The sequence below is a fragment of the Myxocyprinus asiaticus genome, chromosome 7, assembly GCF_019703515.2.
Source record: "Myxocyprinus asiaticus isolate MX2 ecotype Aquarium Trade chromosome 7, UBuf_Myxa_2, whole genome shotgun sequence".
Lineage (NCBI taxonomy): Eukaryota > Metazoa > Chordata > Actinopteri > Cypriniformes > Catostomidae > Myxocyprinus > Myxocyprinus asiaticus.
This window is the reverse complement of record NC_059350.1, coordinates 14645482-14663408: the sequence shown is the minus strand read 5'-3', so window position 1 is coordinate 14663408 and position 17927 is coordinate 14645482. Positions and strand designations below refer to the sequence as shown.

Sequence of the window (17927 nt, the reverse complement as noted above, 5' to 3'; positions counted from 1 at the left end):
TCCAGATGTCCAAAACAGCCCCTTGCTATTGCTTAGTTATTTACATCGCATAAAACCCACAAATACACCCGACAAATATTGCAAACTACTGCGTACTTGAGCTACATAGAATTTTATTCGACCAGTTGTGCTTATAAAGTCGTATAGCCTATGTGCATTCACGTGTTTAATAAATATGTCCAGTCAGATGTCATTTTCATTCAAATGAAGCTAGCCTGACTCACCTTGAATACAGTTTCAGATTTCTTGAAAACTCTTTGCTGCAGAGTGTCAAAAGTTCATGTATGTAGGGGGCTGGACGGGCAGACTATAATTCTTTGCAATGCGCGCATAGAAATCGCAAGGGTGGGTCTAACCCTTGTATTCCAGAAAGTATTTCAAACGCAGATTTTTTTCTTTGGAATTGTTGAACTCTTAGGGGTCGTTCACATCGAACGCATCCTTGCGCAACAAAAAGCTAGACGCAGCGCAACGAAAACAACAGAACGCGGGGGTCTCGAGACGCGTCGAAGTTCTTTTAACTTAACCTGGCGTCTTAAAAACCCTGGAAGACATCGCAAAGGGTCATTACAAACTTAGCTTACTTTAAGAAGAAGAAGGGGGGGAAAAGATGACTTTGACGGTGTCAACGGACCTGTCAGTGACCACAGCCCCAGGCCGGGAGGAGGAAAAACTAGAAGACAAAAAGAAAGCCCTGCGGAAGAGCTTTGAGAAAGGAGATCCCAAAACATTCGGGGTGAGTGAACGTCGTCCTAATGTTATGCCTTTATTACTATAATCGTAATTATGCCTATTCGTTTGGGAGGCATAATTTCACATTTTTAAATTGAAGGACACATTTGGTGGTCTCTCTTTAATTATTGTTTTTATAATGCTCTGTCATATATATATATAGAGAGAGAGAGAGAGAGAGAGAGAGAGTAAAGACCTAGATTTGCCACCCTCAAATGTGCAAGTTTAATATTCTGTTAAAATGTTACTTTTTCTAACGCAATTCTTGTTTCTCTGCATAAATCTCAGTGTGAAATTTAGGAATATTTTGGGTTCAATACAAGTTAACCTCAATCAGCAGCATTTATGGCATAATGTTGATTACCACAAAAAACTATTTCGATTCGTCCCTCCTTTTCTTTAGAAAAGCAAAAATCCAGGTTACAGTGTTGCACTTACAATGGAAGTGAATGGGGCCAAGTTTTGGAGGCTTTAAAGGCAGAAATGTGAAGGTTATAATTTTATAAAAGCTCTTACATAAATTCTTTTGTTAAAACTCATGTATTATTTGAGCTGTAAAGCGGTTTAAATAATTTTTATAGTAATTTTAGGGTTTGTTGATATTACATCGTCATGGCAACAAAGTTTTGGCTAAAATTGGTTGTACATAGACTTTACACAGAAAAGGTTAGTCATTTTGATCACACTAAAATCATGTTAACACATATTGTTTATGTCTTGTGGCTTTACTTTTAAAACATTTACAGATTGGCCCCATTCACTTCCATTATACAGTGCATCCGGAAAGTTTTCACAGCACTTCACTTTTTCCACATTTTTTTGTGTTACAGCCTTATTCCAAAATGGATCAAATTCATTATTTTCCTCAAAATTCTACAAACAATACCCCATAATGACAACGTGAAAGAAGTTTGTTTGAAATCTTTGCAAATTTATAAAAAAAAAAAAAAAAAATCACATGTACATTAGTATTCACAGCCTTTGCTCAGTACTTTGTTGAAGCACCTTTGGCACCAATTACAGCCTCAAGTCTTTTTGAGTATGATGCTACAAGCTTGGCACACCTATTTTTGGGCAGTGTCTCCCATTCTTCTTTGCAGGACCTCTCAAGCTCCATCAGGTTGGATGGGGAGTGTTGGTGCACAGCCATTTTCAGATCTCTCCAGAGATGTTCAATCGGGTTCAAGTCTGGCTGGGCCACTCAAGGACATTCACAGAGTTGTCCCGGAGCCACTCCTTTGTTATCTTGGCTGTGTGCTTAGGGTCGTTGTCCTGTTGGAAGATGAACCTTCACCCCTGTCTGAGGTCCAGAGCGCTCTGGAGCAGGTTTTCATCAAGGATGTCTCTGTACATTGCTGCATTCATCTTTCTCTCGATCCTGACTAGTCTCCCAGTTCCTGCCGCTGAAAAACATCCCCACAGCATGATGCTGCCACCACCATGCTTCACTGTAGGGATGGTATTGGCCAAGTGATGAGCGGTGCCTGGTTTCCTCCAGACATGACGCTTGCCATTCAGGCCAAAGAGTTCAGTCTTTGTTTCTCATGGTCTGAGAGTCCTACAGGTGCCTTTTGGCAAACTTCAGCCGGGCTGTCATGTGCCTTTTACTGAGGAGTGGCTTCCGTCTGGCCACTCTACCATACAGGCCTGATTGGTGGAGTGCTGCAGAGATGGTTGTTCTTCTGGAAGGTTCACCTCTCTCCACAGAGAAACGCTGGAGCTCTGTCAGAGTGACCATCGGGTTCTTGGTCACCTCCCTGACTAAGGCCCTTCTCCTCCGATCGCTCAGTTTGGCTAGGCGGCCAGCTCTAGGAATTTTTCTGTACCCTTCCCCAGATCTGAGCCTCGATACAATCCTGTCTCGGAGGTCTACAGACAATTCCTTGGACTTCATGGCTTGGTTTCAAAAAATCAAAATAAAATAAAATCACTTTATTGTCACACAGCCATATACACAAGTGCAATGGTGTGTGAAATTCTTGGGTGCAGTTCCGATCAACATAGCAATCGTGACAGTGATGAGACATATACCAATTTACAATAACATCAAATTAACACAGCACAATTTAAACATCTGTTATACACATAATTACACTCAACAATATACAAATAATAACATACACTGTACAGTATACAATACGCTGTTTTTTTTGTTTGTTTTTTTTTTTACTATATAGATACACATTATTCAATAAAAATTAAAAATAAAAATATATAAAAAAAGTATATATATATATATATATATATATATATAGAATGTACAGTATTGTACTGTATTGACATTCAGGCTGTCGGTTGATAGTCAATTGTTAAGAGAGAACATAATATAATAATAATAATATAATTTATGACAGTCCGGTGTGAGATATAAGAGTAAGGGTAATAAAGTGCAGTGCTGATGTATTTTGATCGTGGGAGATCAAGAGTTCAGAAGTCTGATTGCTTGGGGGAAGAAGCTATCATGGAGTCGGCTGGTGCGGGTCCTGATGCTGCGATACCGCCTACCTGATAGTAGCAGTGAGAACAGCCCATGGCTCGGGTGGCTGGAGTCTCTGATGATCCTCCAAGCTTTTTTCACACACCGCCTTGTATATATATTTCCTGGAGGGAGGGAAGCTCACCTCCGACGATGTGTCTGGCAGTTCGCACCACCCTTTGCAGTGCTTTGCGGTTGTGGGCGGTGCTATTGCCGTACCAGGCGGAGATACAGCCAGTCAGGATGCTCTCCACAGTGCAGGTGTAGAACCGTGTGAGGATGTGGCGGTTCATTCCAAACTTCCTCAGCCATCTCAGGAAGAAGAGGCGCTGATGAGCCTTCTTCACAACGACTTCAGTGTGGATGGACCATGTGAGTTCCTCAGTGATGTGGACACCCAGGAACTTGAAGCTGCTGACTCTCTCCACTGGTGCTCCATTGATGGTGATGGGACTGTGTTCTCTGTCTTTTCTTCTGAAGTCCACGACAAGCTCCTTTGTCTTATTGACGTTGAGGGAGAGGTTGTGCTCCTGACACCAGTGTGTCAGAGTGTGCACCTCCTCTCTGTAGGCTGTTTCATCATTGTCAGTGATCAGACCTACCACCGTCGTGTCATCAGCAAACTTAATGATGGCATTGGAGCTATGTGTTGCCACACAGTCATGTGTGTACAGGGAATACAAGAGTGGGCTGAGAACACAGCCCTGTGGGGCTCCAGTGTTGAGGGTTAGTGATGAGGAGATGTTGCTGCCTATTCTAACCACCTGGCGTCTGCTTGACAGGAAGTCCAGGATCCAGCTGCACAGCGAGCTGTTTAAGCCCAGAGCCCGGAGTTTCTCATCTAGCTTGGAGGGCACTATGGTGTTGAATGCTGAGCTGTAGTCTACAAACAGCATTCTCACAAAAGTGTTCTTTTTTTCCAGGTGGGAGAGAGCAGTGTGTATTGTAGATGCAATGGCATCATCAGTGGAGCGGTTGTTGCGGTAAGCAAACTGCAGCAGGTCAAGAGAGAGTGGCAATACAGAGCAGATGTAATCTCTGAATAGTCTCTCAAAGCATTTGCTGATGATGGGGGTCAGAGCAACAGGACGGCAGTCATTTAAACAAGTTATTTTTGATTGTTTTGGAACAGGCACAATGGTGGATGTTTTAAAGCATGTGGGGACTACAGACAAAGAGAGGGGAAGGTTGAAAATGTCCGTAAAAACACCAGCCAGCTGGTTCGCGCACGCCTTGATGACACGGCCCGGAATGCCGTCTGGACCCACGGCTTTGCGGATATTCACCCGTCGGAAGGATCGTGTTACATCCACTACAGAGACGGAGAGTGAACTAACCTCTGTAGCTTTGGTCGCGAGAGCTGTCTCCGCGAGGGCGGTGTTATTTCCCTCGAAACGAGCATAAAAAGTATTTAGCTCATCCGGTAGAGAGACAGCGGTGTTTGTGCTCTGACATGCACTGTTAACTGTGGGACCTTATATAGACAGGTGTGTGCCTTTCCAAATCATGTCCAATCAACTGAATTTACCACAGGTGGACTCCAATCAAGTTGTAGAAACATCTCAAGGATGATCAGTGGAAACAGGATGCACCTGAGCTCAATTTTGAGTGTCATGGCAAAGGCTGTGAATACTTATGTACATGTGATTTCTTTCGTTTTTTATATTTAATACATTTGCAAAGATTTCAAACAAACTCCTTTCATGTTGGCATTATGGGGTATTGTTTGTAGAATTCTGAGGAAAATAATGAATTTAATCCATTTTGGAATAAGGCTGTAACATAACAAAATGTGGAAAAAGTGAAGCGCTGTGAATACTTTCTGGATACACTGTAAGTGCTTCATTGTAACCCAGATTTGTGCTTTTTTGAAAGAAAAGGAGTAAGTAGTAATAAATGTAATGCCACAAATGCTGCCGATTGAGTGTAACTTGTATTGAACCCCGAATATTCCTTTAAATGTCATCTTTGCAGGCAGTCCTCCAAAACCTCCTGGGGCTCTTAAATTCAGGGAACATGGCAATTAACAGTTCAAATGAGAATAATTTCCTCTTAGTTTATAATTTTATAAGCTTTATAAGACAATAATGTATTATGAAATTAAATGTTTAGTACAAGTTATAAAAACCGTAGCTATGCACACTACTGCAGTGCTTGAGATGTAAAAAGTGTTGGTCAGTTCTTACTGAGCTTGCTCTCTCTCTCTCTCTTTCTCTCTCCTCTCGCAGGTCTCTCAGGTAGTAATAGGATTACTGATCATATCTTACTCACTACCTCTGCTCTCAGCAGAGACCACGATGATCATCAAATTCAGTGTGCCATGGTGGAGTGGCCTCATGGTAACATAATAATACAGTAGGCTGAAGACATACAGTAATTGTTTTAAATGTGTTATTTAGAGGAATATATTTAGATTCAGTACAAGTTGACAGCATTTGTGGCATAATGTTAATTACCATAATTTTGAATTAATTTGAATTCTTCTGTTATTATTTGAGCTGTAAAGTTGTTTAAATAGTAGTTTTTGTGGGATTACAGGGTTGACAGCATTTTGCAATCATGGCAGGAAAGTTGTAAAATTGTCTGTAACTTTACACAGAAAAGGTTAGTAAGCTATTTTATCACACAAAAATCATTTTAACATGCATATTGTTTACATCTTGTGGCTATACTTTTGAAATAGTGAGTATTTATTTTCATGTTTATGGATTGGCCCCATTCACTTTCATTGTAAGTGCCTCAATGTAACACAGATTTGGCTTTTTTTTAAAGGAGGGGCAAGTAGAAATAAATGTTTGTGGTAATTAATATGCCACAAATGCTATCGATTGATCTTGGCTTGCATTGAACCCAGAATATTCCTTTAAGTGTAATAGCTTATAACAACTTCGATTCAGGATTAAAGAAATAATAAAGCTGGTCATAGGAATGTATAATGTGTATGTCAAGAGTTGAGACCGTCAACTATTTAATTGTTTCACCGATCACTAAACTCTATTCTTTGTGTCCCCTTTTCCGAACAGTTTGTCATTTCAGGTGCAGTTGCAATAGCAGTGGAAAAAAAGGCCAGTACAAAGACAGTGAGTTGACTTATGCAGATATTGTTAGAGAATTCTACAGTTTATGCAGTTCTTGTAATATGATAATATACATTTTCACATGCTGAACATTTCACAACAGCAGGCACATTCTGTAAAATGGTTTCTATACAATGCAGCACTCTTCATTACCAACAAAATCAAATTCAAACACGGCTAACCATCTAGCTTCACTTGCAAGACTATGTGATTTTTTTAAAACTGATGAAGGTTTTCCTGTCTTTAGCTCTCTGTTTGCTTGGCTGTCTCTGTTGTGGCCATAATCATCTCAGTTATTGCACTTGTCTTGTACTACATCGACATTGCACACCAAATGACAATCAAATGCGATGATGAACTCAACCAATTGTGCATCCACCAGTATTATGCCACTGTATGTATCTCATATCTCATATGTGAGAGTTTTATTATTATATTATTATTATATTAAGAATACAAGGACAATTAAACCATTCCAGAGAAAACTGAATGCTGACCAATAAGGACTCTTTCTTTAAATCAGCGTTTCAGCAAAGGAGTGAAGATAATCATCTCAATGATCATTTTGGTCCAGACAGGAATGTCTTGTGCTTTCACATTTATGCTGTATAACCACAGGAAGAACTTTACAGGTTACTTGGTAAGAGAAAATATTAGTTTATTTGATTCTTTTAAAAGTATTTTGTTATAGACCAGGTCATTTTTAACATAATTTACTAAGCTTGCATTGTCTATCATTCATTTTTGTATTCTTGCTCTGTGTGATTTACTCTCACTAAAGAAGCCATGAAGAACAAATAATTGGATTTGTTCACAAAAGTGCTGTTATTAGTGCTTTGGAAAAGTGAGCATGAAGACCTATATTCTTTGCAGTACTTGCACTCAAACAGTAAAAGAAAATAATAATAAAAAAATTTAAAAAATCATGTAGAAACAATACAGCTCTCCCAAAAATTTTGTTAAAAATGCAGTTGTTTTTTTTTTTTTTTTTTTGAACACATTGACGGTGGCTTGCTTAAATTGATTGAATTTAGCCCTCTATTCTTTTCCAGACTATACTGATGCTCAATAAAATAGATTTCTTTCTTTTTCTTTCAGACGGTGAATGAATGATATCCTGCTAAATCTCCAAGCATAACATCAGAGATATTTCATTTAAGATTGCTTGTAAGCTGTACACTTAGTTAGCACTGTTTTGCCTGTATATGCTTAAATGTGTTTTAAGGTCCAATTTGACACCTTAAAGGAATATTTCAGGTTCAATACATACAAATGGACAGCATTTGTGGGATAAAGTTGATTACCACAAAAATTTATTTCAACTCGTCCCTCCTATTCTAAACAAAAAAGAAAAAAAGAGAGAGGCAAAAATCGGGGTTACAGTGAGGCACTTACAATGGAAGTGAATGGGGCCAGTCTGTAAATGTTACAATACTCACTCTTTTAAAAGTATAGCCACAAGACGTAAACAATATGTGTGTTAACATGATTTTTAGTGTGATAAAATCGCTTATACATATCCAATTTTACAACTTTGTTGACATGATAGCGTACCGCTGTAACCCTGTTATCACGCATAAACTACGATTGAAACAACTTTACAGCTCAAATAATACATGACTTTTAACAGAAGAAATAATGTAAGTGCTTTTATACAATTTTAAGCATCATATTTCTGACTTAAAATCCTCCAAAAATTGGCCCCATTCACTTCCATTGTAAGTGCCTCCCTGAAACCCAGATTTTTGCTTTTTCTTTAAGAAAAGGAGGGACGAGTCGAAATTATTTTTTGTGGTAATCAACATTATTCCACAAATGCTGTGGATTGAATTTAACTTGAATTGAACCTGGAATATTCCTTTAAGACCTGTTTCACTACTGTCTTAAACAGTACAACTGTCATTTAAGAGATCTTAAATGCCTCATAAAATGTATTTTCATTCATTTAAATGTACTTAATGATTATATTTATTCGGAATACTTTATTATCCTTTTGCTTTAATCAGATGTTTGTTTGGTAACGTGTTTGGTTTGCTTATCCTGTAAATTGTTGACATTTGTAGGCATATGTCACATTACTAATAAACATAAATAAAAAAAAAGATTTTTTAATGGGCCTGGAGAACACCAAATGGTTGATGTCCAACTTAAACCTGTAGTCATGATGCATGAGTTCTTGAACTAACTGAACTTCACAAAGAGCCTCCCGAGACAGTAAAGTTTCATGAACCCAAGTTTGACTCTTTTCTTTTAGCCATAGTCAGGAGCTTTCTGTTGTAATCTATACGCTTTTCATGCGGAGGTCAAAGCAATGACGTAAGGCACTTGAAAGTGCCATAATAGAATTGCTGAAAGATAAAGTTTGGTAAGTGGTCGCTAGTCAGCTGGAAAATTACCAACTTGCACAATGGCGAAGGCATGGTCCAGTTAGAAATATGTTTGGAAGTGACAGGATGGTTTCCAAGCTACAAAATCGTGGCCTAATTAATATTCATGAGTTAAACTTTCGCCGTAGCACTTGGACTTGTAACAACACAGACAATAGTCCTTCTTAAAACAAGAAAATGTATTTCCTGATGACTAATCAAACATTTTAGATGGGTTTCTCCTGGACCTGAGGTTTATTTCACTTTCTTTGGCAAGCGTTTATGCTTTGTTACGTATTTTGTGGCATAATTTTGATTTCCACACAAATGTATTTTGACTCGTCCCTCCTTTACTATATAAAAAAGCAAAAAGTGAGTTTACATTGATGCACTTACAATGGAAGAGAATGCAGTCAATCTGTAAACATTAAAAAGTATAGGCACAAGATGTAAACAATATGCATGTTAACATTATTTTAGTGTGATAAAATCACTTACTAACCTTTTCTGTGTAGTTATATCCATGAAGACGTAACACCATAAACCCTAAAACATCACGTTTTTAAAGAATTAATGTAAGTGCTTTTATAAAATTATAAGCTTCACATTTCTGCCTTTAAACCCTCCAAAAATTGGCCCCATTCACTTCCACTGTAAGTGACACTAACACATTTAAATTTCATAACAAAATTCCATCAAATTGAATTGAGGACTCTTTAACAAAAAATAAATAAATAAATAAATATTTTAAGTATTATTTAATTTAGTTAAAAAATAAAGAAATTCATTTTGATGGAATTTTGTTATGAAATTTAAATTGGTATCTTAAAAATAGGCTTATATATATATATATATATATATATATATATATATATATATATATAATTATTATTATTGTCCATTATTGTTTGATTGAATTATATGCTAAATATGTGGTAATTTCCATATCAAACAAGGAGTAAACAATCATAAATATGTTTTATTTATTGTATGATGGCCAGCAATTTGGGGTCATTGATCAGGTGTCCAGGAATTTTACAGTGCCAAGATGGCAACCCTAACTGTAACCTGTTTATTTTATTTATTTATTTGTTTGTTTTTTAATAAAAGGACAGACGAGTCAAAATTATTTTTTGTGGTAAGTAATCAACATTATACCCCTATTGCAATAGTTGTGCTTTTAGGTGATAGACCTATATGTGAATCATACTCACTACCATTACATGATGATTTTTTTCATCAAACCTCAGCTCATTAATAATAGTCTAATTAGATGAGTAGTTGCTGCCAAATGCTCACTTTTCAGTACGTTGTGTATTTAAAACACAATAAACTATTTCTTCTTTTGATAATTTGGTTGTATAGGGTCTAATGGGGAGCTTGTTGGAGCTAAGCTAAAAAAAAAAAAAATCTGTTTATATAGAGAATTTTTTTAATATAAGGGGTCTGTTGGATGGTTATATGCTGCTGATATGTTGTTGGGTACCTAACTGAGTTTTGGCCCCTGTGTGCATCATTGTTTCTGAAACTCAAAAAACAAATTACCTTCCTTTTTGTCCCTATCAGAGTTTTGTGATGCAGAGACCAGCTGTGTCGAACTTGAGCTTTAATCCCATCATCATCAGTGAAGTGGTGGTCTGAGATAAAGAGTTCCTGTGTATTCTGGTAAAGTTCTGGAACTTAACTGGCTTCATGGCAAAGACCAACAAGGCATGAACAGACACACTTGCTTGTGCTTGACACATTATTACTCTGGTGGAGTTTCTGTTTGTAGGTTTTTGGGACATAGATTGGTAATTCAAAGGAAACTCTGTTCAAATCTAATTTAACATTTCTCATCCTTATAGTCTGATTCTAGCCTGACTTGATTTTTCAAACAAATTCATAACAATTTCACCTGTCCAGAATAGCAAAAATTACCTGTAATATTATTGTTGGTTGTTTGACTTGTGATAACATAAATTTTGAACTTTTTTATTTTGACATGTTTCAGAAAGTTCACATTCTTAGTTTGGCCAAGCACTTACTGTAAGAAGTCTTGAGTTTTTGCTTACCAGGACACCTTTTTGCTATCTCCCAGGCAAAAAGAGCGTTGATTGAAAATATCCCTCCTTTGCTTGCACAGTTGTGGAAAACAACGATTTCATCTCTCTACGAGCCTTTCTTGAGAAGGTAACCGAATCTCCTGAACCAAAAATGCAAACAGGAACCAACACCAACACAGCAAATTGCATTGAAGTTTAGTATTCAAAACAATTTCTTACACAAAGTGCTTTCTGTTATTCATTTTTACAACCTTTTAAGGTGGATGTCAATTGTGGAAACTGATGGTATCAGGCCCCTTCATACGGCCTGTGAGTTGGGGAACTTAGCCATGGTTAAGTTCCTACTGGCAAAGGGGGCTTCCCCTGAGCTTGTGAACCGCTTTGAAAAGTGCCCATTACATATGGACATAAAGAACAGGTACTTCACCTCTATGGGATTGGAAATGGATTGTAGATTCTAGAGCTGCAATGATTAGTTGATTTAGCTGACATTTTCGACTAGTAAAATCGGTTAACTTCTGGTTTAACTATCGAAGGGCCTGTTATCTATACTGTATGTCTTGCCCCTGTCTGGTCTTACCTTGACACCATTGCCTTCTCAGGCTTCAAGTCCTGGCTCAATTTAATTCCTAACCAGCGTTAGGGGGCAATATAGACCACGTTTGGGCATCGTTAGAACTGTGGCGTGCAGCAGGCCTACTGTGTGGAAGTATTTCAAAGAAAGAAGGAATGGGATCTATTCAGTACTTTAAAGGGATAGTTTACCCAAAATTGAGAAACAGATCAATATTCGGAGATTTATGGTAAAAAGGGATTTAAATATTGATCTGTTTTTAACCCAAAGTGATTGCATTGCTTCAGAAGGCATATATTAAACCACTGGATTTGTATGGATTACTGTTATGCTGCCTTAATGTGATTTTTGGAGCTTCAGAGGTCTGGCCACCATTCACTTGCATTGAAAAGACCTACATAGCTGAGATATTCTTCTAAAAATCTTTGTTTGTGTTCTGTAGAAGAACGAAATTCATACACATCTGGGATGGCATGAGGGTGAGTATATAATGAGAGAATTTTAATTTTTGGGTGAGCTATCTCTTTAAGGACTATGTGATCTAAACTGGCACATATCACAAAAGTACATCTGACATGTAATGTAATGAGAATTGCCATGGAAATGATCCAGTAAGCAGCATTCCCATAATTTCTCACACTTTCCATGCATATATGTACACAACTAACATTAAACAAACATATTTTATGAGTCTAGAGCTACAATGGTAATTTAGTTTGATTTCACCTGTCACTACAGAGCGGTATAGAACAGAGATTACCCCCTGCTGCATGCCTGGTCTCTTTCATGAGTTGACATGGACACTAAAGACTATGATTGGCGCATGGTAATGCATAAGGCCATCAGTCTGCGAGACAAAGCCATGACTGCCAAGCTACTGGAATATGGCGCCACACCACTAGTAAGAACCACTCTCTAATTGGAAAACACTGAGGGCGAGAAGATACCTGTAGATAGGCCTTTACTGTGGTTTTTCCACATATGGGCTAAATTTGTGATGTTTTTGCTGGATAAAGCATTAATATATTAACACTTTTTTTTTTTTTGATGAATAAAGAATGTCAAGGTGAACATGAGTAGGGGAGAGTGTGGTAAGTTATGCCGATTTTTACATATGTTGTCTCCTGTACCAGGAGAGTTTAAATTAATAGAGCTACCTTATTTCAAGGTGTCTGCTATCACTTGACATTATAAAAATGAGTCTGTGACAGAAAGCCACAAACATATCGCCTTTTTAAAAATTTGATCCATTTGGTCAACTTGCCCCAGGTTAGGGGTAAGATGAGCCACCTGGGGGTAAGTTGACCCATTTAATTTTTCCAGTGAAACACTGAAAAAAATTCCACAAATAACTTTTATAAATAATTTCTAATCTATTTATTTATTTATTATAAACTCCTACTTTCCCCTTGTTTCCTTTAACATTGAGGACTGTTGTTGCATGTACATGTTGGAAAGATTGTGATCAATCACTTAGCATAGCCTACAGTAAATACCTAAAGACTTTGCCAGAAAATAAAAAAAATCTCACTCCTTTAAGTCTTCTTTTAACTTCAAATATTATAAACAGAATATTGGAACAAATTTGTTTTGATTCAAACTTACAGCTGGACTAAAATCGTTGATGGGAAAAACAAATCCCTCCTTATAGGTCCTTTTTTAATTGTAAACATTATAAACAGAACAGTTAAGTTTCAGTAAAAACCAGTGGCTCAACTTTCCCCAGACTGTTTGGTTCATTTTGCCCAATAGTGACGATTTTGGGAAAAAAAGCACCTATACCTCTGGGCTAATATTGTGCTAATCAAATCATGGGGATATACACCATTATGCATGATATGTCATTTTGTACCTGAAACAATTTGCTTTGGCACAACAATCAGTAAACCTCAAATGTAAAACATTTTCTTTGGCAAAAACTTTAACCTTTTCCCATGTGCTTCTCCTCCTAACAGCCAGATAGAAATGATGGATACTTCCTGCTTACAAGGTCACAAGACAAAAAATATGTATAGTTGCCTAGATACACAGGGTGGGTCAACTTACCCACAGGCTCATCTTACCCCACTCTCCCCTATGCTGGAAGTACTAAACGATTTGAACTGAACTACTCAGTAGTGAAAATAAAATGAAACTGGTGTTAGGTAATAAATAAATAAAAAGGTAATGTGGAAGAGGGGGCTTATTCGTGGTTTCTTAGGTTATGGCTGAAGGTCACATATTTGGCTTCCAACCTGCAGAAGTCTCTCCAATAGTAGAGGGAGTTTTCCTTATTATTGTCATTCTGAAAGAAAGAAAAAGATTTCCTTGGGTGTTGTTTGTCTTGTATATTTTGAAATGCGCTTCTCTATCTGTGTCTATCTAGCCAAGCTACCCTTCCAAAAAGTTACACCAGAGGGAGTGATTTTCATTACTCAGTGGGCACTACTGGCTATTACTGCCTACTGGATAATGTCCCTCATCCTGAGATTGGTCGTCGGAGTTGTGCAGCAGGCTCTGTGGCTGCTGAAGATCATCTTTGCAGTTGCAATGTTTGGATTGATTCTCAGTGACGCTGGAGCCACTACAGAAACCACAGCGTTGAGGTTAGTGGGTCTGGTGTGTGTATGTGTCCTGTTAGGGATCGGTCCATCATCTGCAAAGCAAACTACACACCTTGAGGACAAAATCAAGATGCTGGAGAGACGACTGGGAGAAATGGAAAAAAGCTAAGTGGAATGACTGAGAAACCCTCATCCAGCCCACAAATAACCTTAATTTCCTTTCTCCATGCCAACGTGTTGTAAATCTGAGGATAATCTAACATGTTATGGTGACCTTAAACTCAGTTTTGTCTAATCAGGAGATGCTTGGTTCTGTCTTAATATGGAGGGTGCATCAATAGTAGTTACAACATTATTTTTTCCTATGTGAAACTAATATTTCGCAATAGGGTCCTATAGCAAAACTGCACCTGGTATTTGAAGGGTTTAATTATTAGCGGAGTTTAGTTTGCAGGTACTAGAGCTATTAGGTTGTGGATACTAGAATAGGCAAAATGTGTTAATTCAAGGATATGGTGCAAAGTGGAACATTATGAAATGTATTTAAACAGTTTATTTCAATGACAACATTTGTAAAACAGAAAAAAAGTGATACTCGTTATTCATGTTATTTATAAATGCAGCCATTGTTTTTTCTTCTGCCATGGTCTTCAGTTACAAAATTGAACATTGAAGATGAAGCATCAATATGTAGGTCTTAAAATCCTATCATGCATTCGAGCAATTCTTGATCTGACCCTTAAAATGACCTTCATTGGTTTAACCTAAATGCGATTAGATTGATTCAGTCTTATTAAATCTTTTTTTTTTTTCTTGAACAAAACCACTTTTATCAGCAGTGGTCGATTTGTAAAAAAAATTCATGGGGTATGGTGTAGTCAAATATTTTTTTTTGGGGGGGGGGGGGGGGGGGGTCTAATACTTATGGGTCATTGACAAATAAGTTTGTACAAGGTGTCCAATTTGGTTTCATACATTTTTGAAAAACCTTTATAGCATTTTCTACAATAAATAAATAATCTAACTTTAAAATTGTCATGTGGTGTAACCATTAAGTAAAAAGTATTATAATACTTTCTTTGCACCTTGAATACATGAGAATTTAAACAACTTAATCATTAATTTCCAAAAAGTTGGTGGTTTCACAAGGGGGATGCTTTTTGGTATTTCTTGCAACAAGGGGGATGGCATCCCCTCGCATCCCCCCTCAACTTGAGCCCTGATTATTAGATTACCTGACAAAAAAAATTTTTTTTTTAAAATGTTTTTTTTAATTCTAATAAAACTGCATCTGGAATGAAAAACGTTTCAGTTTTAGCTAAAGAGTTGATCAGATGCCTTAGTGAAAGGCTGAAAAAGCCTAAAAGTGTTTCTACTGCTCTCAAATTACAATGTTTTTTTATTTGTTTGGCTGTTTACGAGGGAAGTTTTGCCAACCACAGCAGCCAGTTTTAAATCTAACAGGCACAAAAGACTGGCTTTCCTGAATCCTTTTTGGATTTCGGTATCTTATCTATATGTTACTTTCATCTATATACTGTACTTGCATATATTTGTATATCTGTAACCTGAACTAAGTAAATTCAGAATTTATATAATGGGACAAGAAGACATTTCATGCCACAATTTCCCATTTTTTTTATTGTTTTGTTTAGGATCAAACATCAGAAATGGAATTGAGAACTCATTTCTGTCATCTTAAATGATTATAAACTGTAACATACGCAGTCACCAAAATGCCATTGCCTTAAAATGTCATCAAGTTTTTAACTGTGAATGTCATGGCAACCACAGGAGCCTGGTGTGAAAAAAAATGCCTGGAATATGCAAGGCAATGCAAGTTTATTTATATAGCACATTTCATACACAATGACAATTCAAAGTGCTTTACATAAAAATGATAAAGAAAATACAAGATAAAATACATTTTAAAACCAATTAAGAACCAGAAATAAGAAAAAAAGTAATAACATAAATGAAAAAAAGTAAAAATTATTAAAATTAATAAAAAAAGAAAGAATACAGAAATAAAATGATGCAGTGCAATCAGTAAGTGCAGCAAAGTGCTCAGTCGGTAAATGCACAGATAAACAGATGTGTTTTCAGTCTGGATTTGAATGTGGCTACTGTTGGAGCACATCTAACCTCTTCTAGAAGCTGGTTCCAGCTGCAGGTGGCATAATAGCTAAACGCTGTCTCAACTTGTTTTGAGTGAACCCTTGGAATTTCTAACTGTCTAGATCCTAATGATCTGAGAGGTCTGTTTATATTCAACAAGCATATCTGCAATGTACATTGGTCCTAGGCCATTAAGTGATTTATAAACAAGTAATAATACTTTAAATTAAATTCTAAATGTAACTGGAAGCCAGTGTAAAGACCTGAGGACTGGAATAATATGCTTAGATTTTTTGGTTGTGGTAAGAATCCTGGCAGCGGCATTCTGAATGAGCTGCAGGTGTCTAATGGTATTTTTGGGAAGGCCGGAGAGGAGTCCATTGCAGTAGTCCACCCTACTGGTGATGAATGCATGAATGCATGAATGAATGCAAGTTTCTCTAAGTCTTGACTGGATTCAAAACATCTAATTCTCGCTATATATATATATAGCGAGAATTAGATGTTTTGAATCCAGAATATATATATATATATATATATATATATATATATATATATATATATATATATATATATATATTTTAGATGATTTTAGGCTGATTTAGTTATGCTTTGATGTGACTACTGAAATTAAGGTCTGACTCCAAAATGACACCAAGATTCCTTACTTGAAAACTGAAGTCAAGGTATGTGTTCACCTTGGGAATTTTGCCTTTGTTGCCAAATATAATGACCTCTGTCTTGTCGTTGTTTAACTGAAGTAAGTTCGGCACATCCAACTGTTAATTTCATCAAGGCGCTGGCACAGGAAGTCTATGGGGCTGTTGTCATTTGGCGATAGGGCTAGATAGATCTGGGTATTGTCTGCTTAGCTATGGTATGCACTTTGGTTCTTTTTCAATAATTTGGCCTAGTGGGAGCATATACATGTTGAACAGGAGCGGTGCAAGAACTGAGCCTTGTGGGACTCCACATGTCATGGATGTCCACTCAGATTCATAGTTGCCTATGTTCCCATAGTAAACTCTCCCAACTAGATATGACCTGAACCAGCTGAGGACCATCCCAGAGAGCCCTAACCAGTTTTCCAATCTGTCTAGGTAGGAGTATGTTGTGGTCAACAGTGTCAAAGGCAGCACTTCGATCTAGTAATACCAGCAATGATATTTTGCCTGAATCAGTATTTAGTCGAATATCATTAAGTATCTTTATGAGCGCAATCTCTGTGCTGTGATGCGGTTGGAAACCAGACTAGAAATTGTCCAAGTAGTCATTCGAGTTCATCTGACTGAAAACAAACTTTTCAATTATCATGCCTATGAAAGATCCATAAAAACAAGATGAAGATATAACTTTATAATTAGTCATAGGTCAGACTTTCAGAAAAACTTTTCAGAAATTGTTTTGAGGCATATCATGCATGAAGCCCCTTTGGATGTGGGTATCACAGAACACCACCCCTTCCCTATTATTTTACAGGCAACATTGGACACAGGAATAAGTATTGCATTTTTTGCTCAATTTTTACGTTTAATTTTTGTGCCGTTTAATTACAACACATTATCATGAGTTGTATTACTTATAGAGGAATGATGTGTTCAATTTTACTTTTTTTGTTTCCATGAAATGAACTAAGGCATATTTTAAAAACTACATTTATTATCAAAAGACATGACAAAAATGCTGTGACCTTTGTTTTTTTCTCTGCCAGGGCCTTCATCTCCCAGTTAAAATAACAAAACAAAACATTCAGCACTAAAACAGCATCAATACAGGTTAAATGCACAAAATGTGGATAAAATAAAGGCTGCTACTGCAAAATGCTACAATTAGTAGGCTATCTACTTACACAGTTTGCTATTGAAAATTGGCTCAGAGTTGAAGTATTAAAGTTCTGTTGTTCACTGTTTTTGATGTTGCATAACATATACAGTATATGCAGAATAAACAAACAAACAAAAAATCTTAAGAACTTACTAGGCTCTGAAATCCCCTC

The 17927-nt window shown here is 37.0% G+C and overlaps 1 protein-coding gene across 2 annotated transcripts; it reads left to right on the top strand.

Moving 5' to 3' along the window:
• The first annotated feature begins 436 nt into the window (after nt 1-436).
• On the top strand, nt 437-8519 carry tmem176 (transmembrane protein 176). 2 transcript variants are annotated; one of them, XM_051701918.1, is made up of 6 exons: nt 447-736; nt 5437-5547; nt 6232-6288; nt 6533-6679; nt 6809-6925; nt 7384-8519. In XM_051701918.1, the coding sequence occupies exons 1-6, from the start codon at nt 611-613 to the stop codon at nt 7396-7398; spliced, it is 573 nt and encodes a 190-aa protein (XP_051557878.1). In that variant the 5' UTR covers nt 447-610; the 3' UTR covers nt 7399-8519. The 2 variants fall into 2 exon arrangements, with proteins under 2 accessions (XP_051557879.1, XP_051557878.1); XM_051701919.1 differs by lacking the exon at nt 5437-5547 and having other exon boundaries at nt 437-736.
• The last annotated feature ends 9408 nt before the right edge of the window (nt 8520-17927 follow it).

Excerpts from the sequence above, each read along its gene's own strand:
- tmem176 (XM_051701918.1), top strand. The coding sequence starts at position 611 with ATGACTTTGACGGTGTCAACGGACCTGTCAGTGACCACAGCCCCAGGC. Across the intron at positions 737-5,436 it reads GAGATCCCAAAACATTCGGG|GTCTCTCAGGTAGTAATAGG; the intron begins GTGAGTGAACGT and ends CTCCTCTCGCAG. Across the intron at positions 6,289-6,532 it reads AAAAGGCCAGTACAAAGACA|CTCTCTGTTTGCTTGGCTGT; the intron begins GTGAGTTGACTT and ends TCCTGTCTTTAG.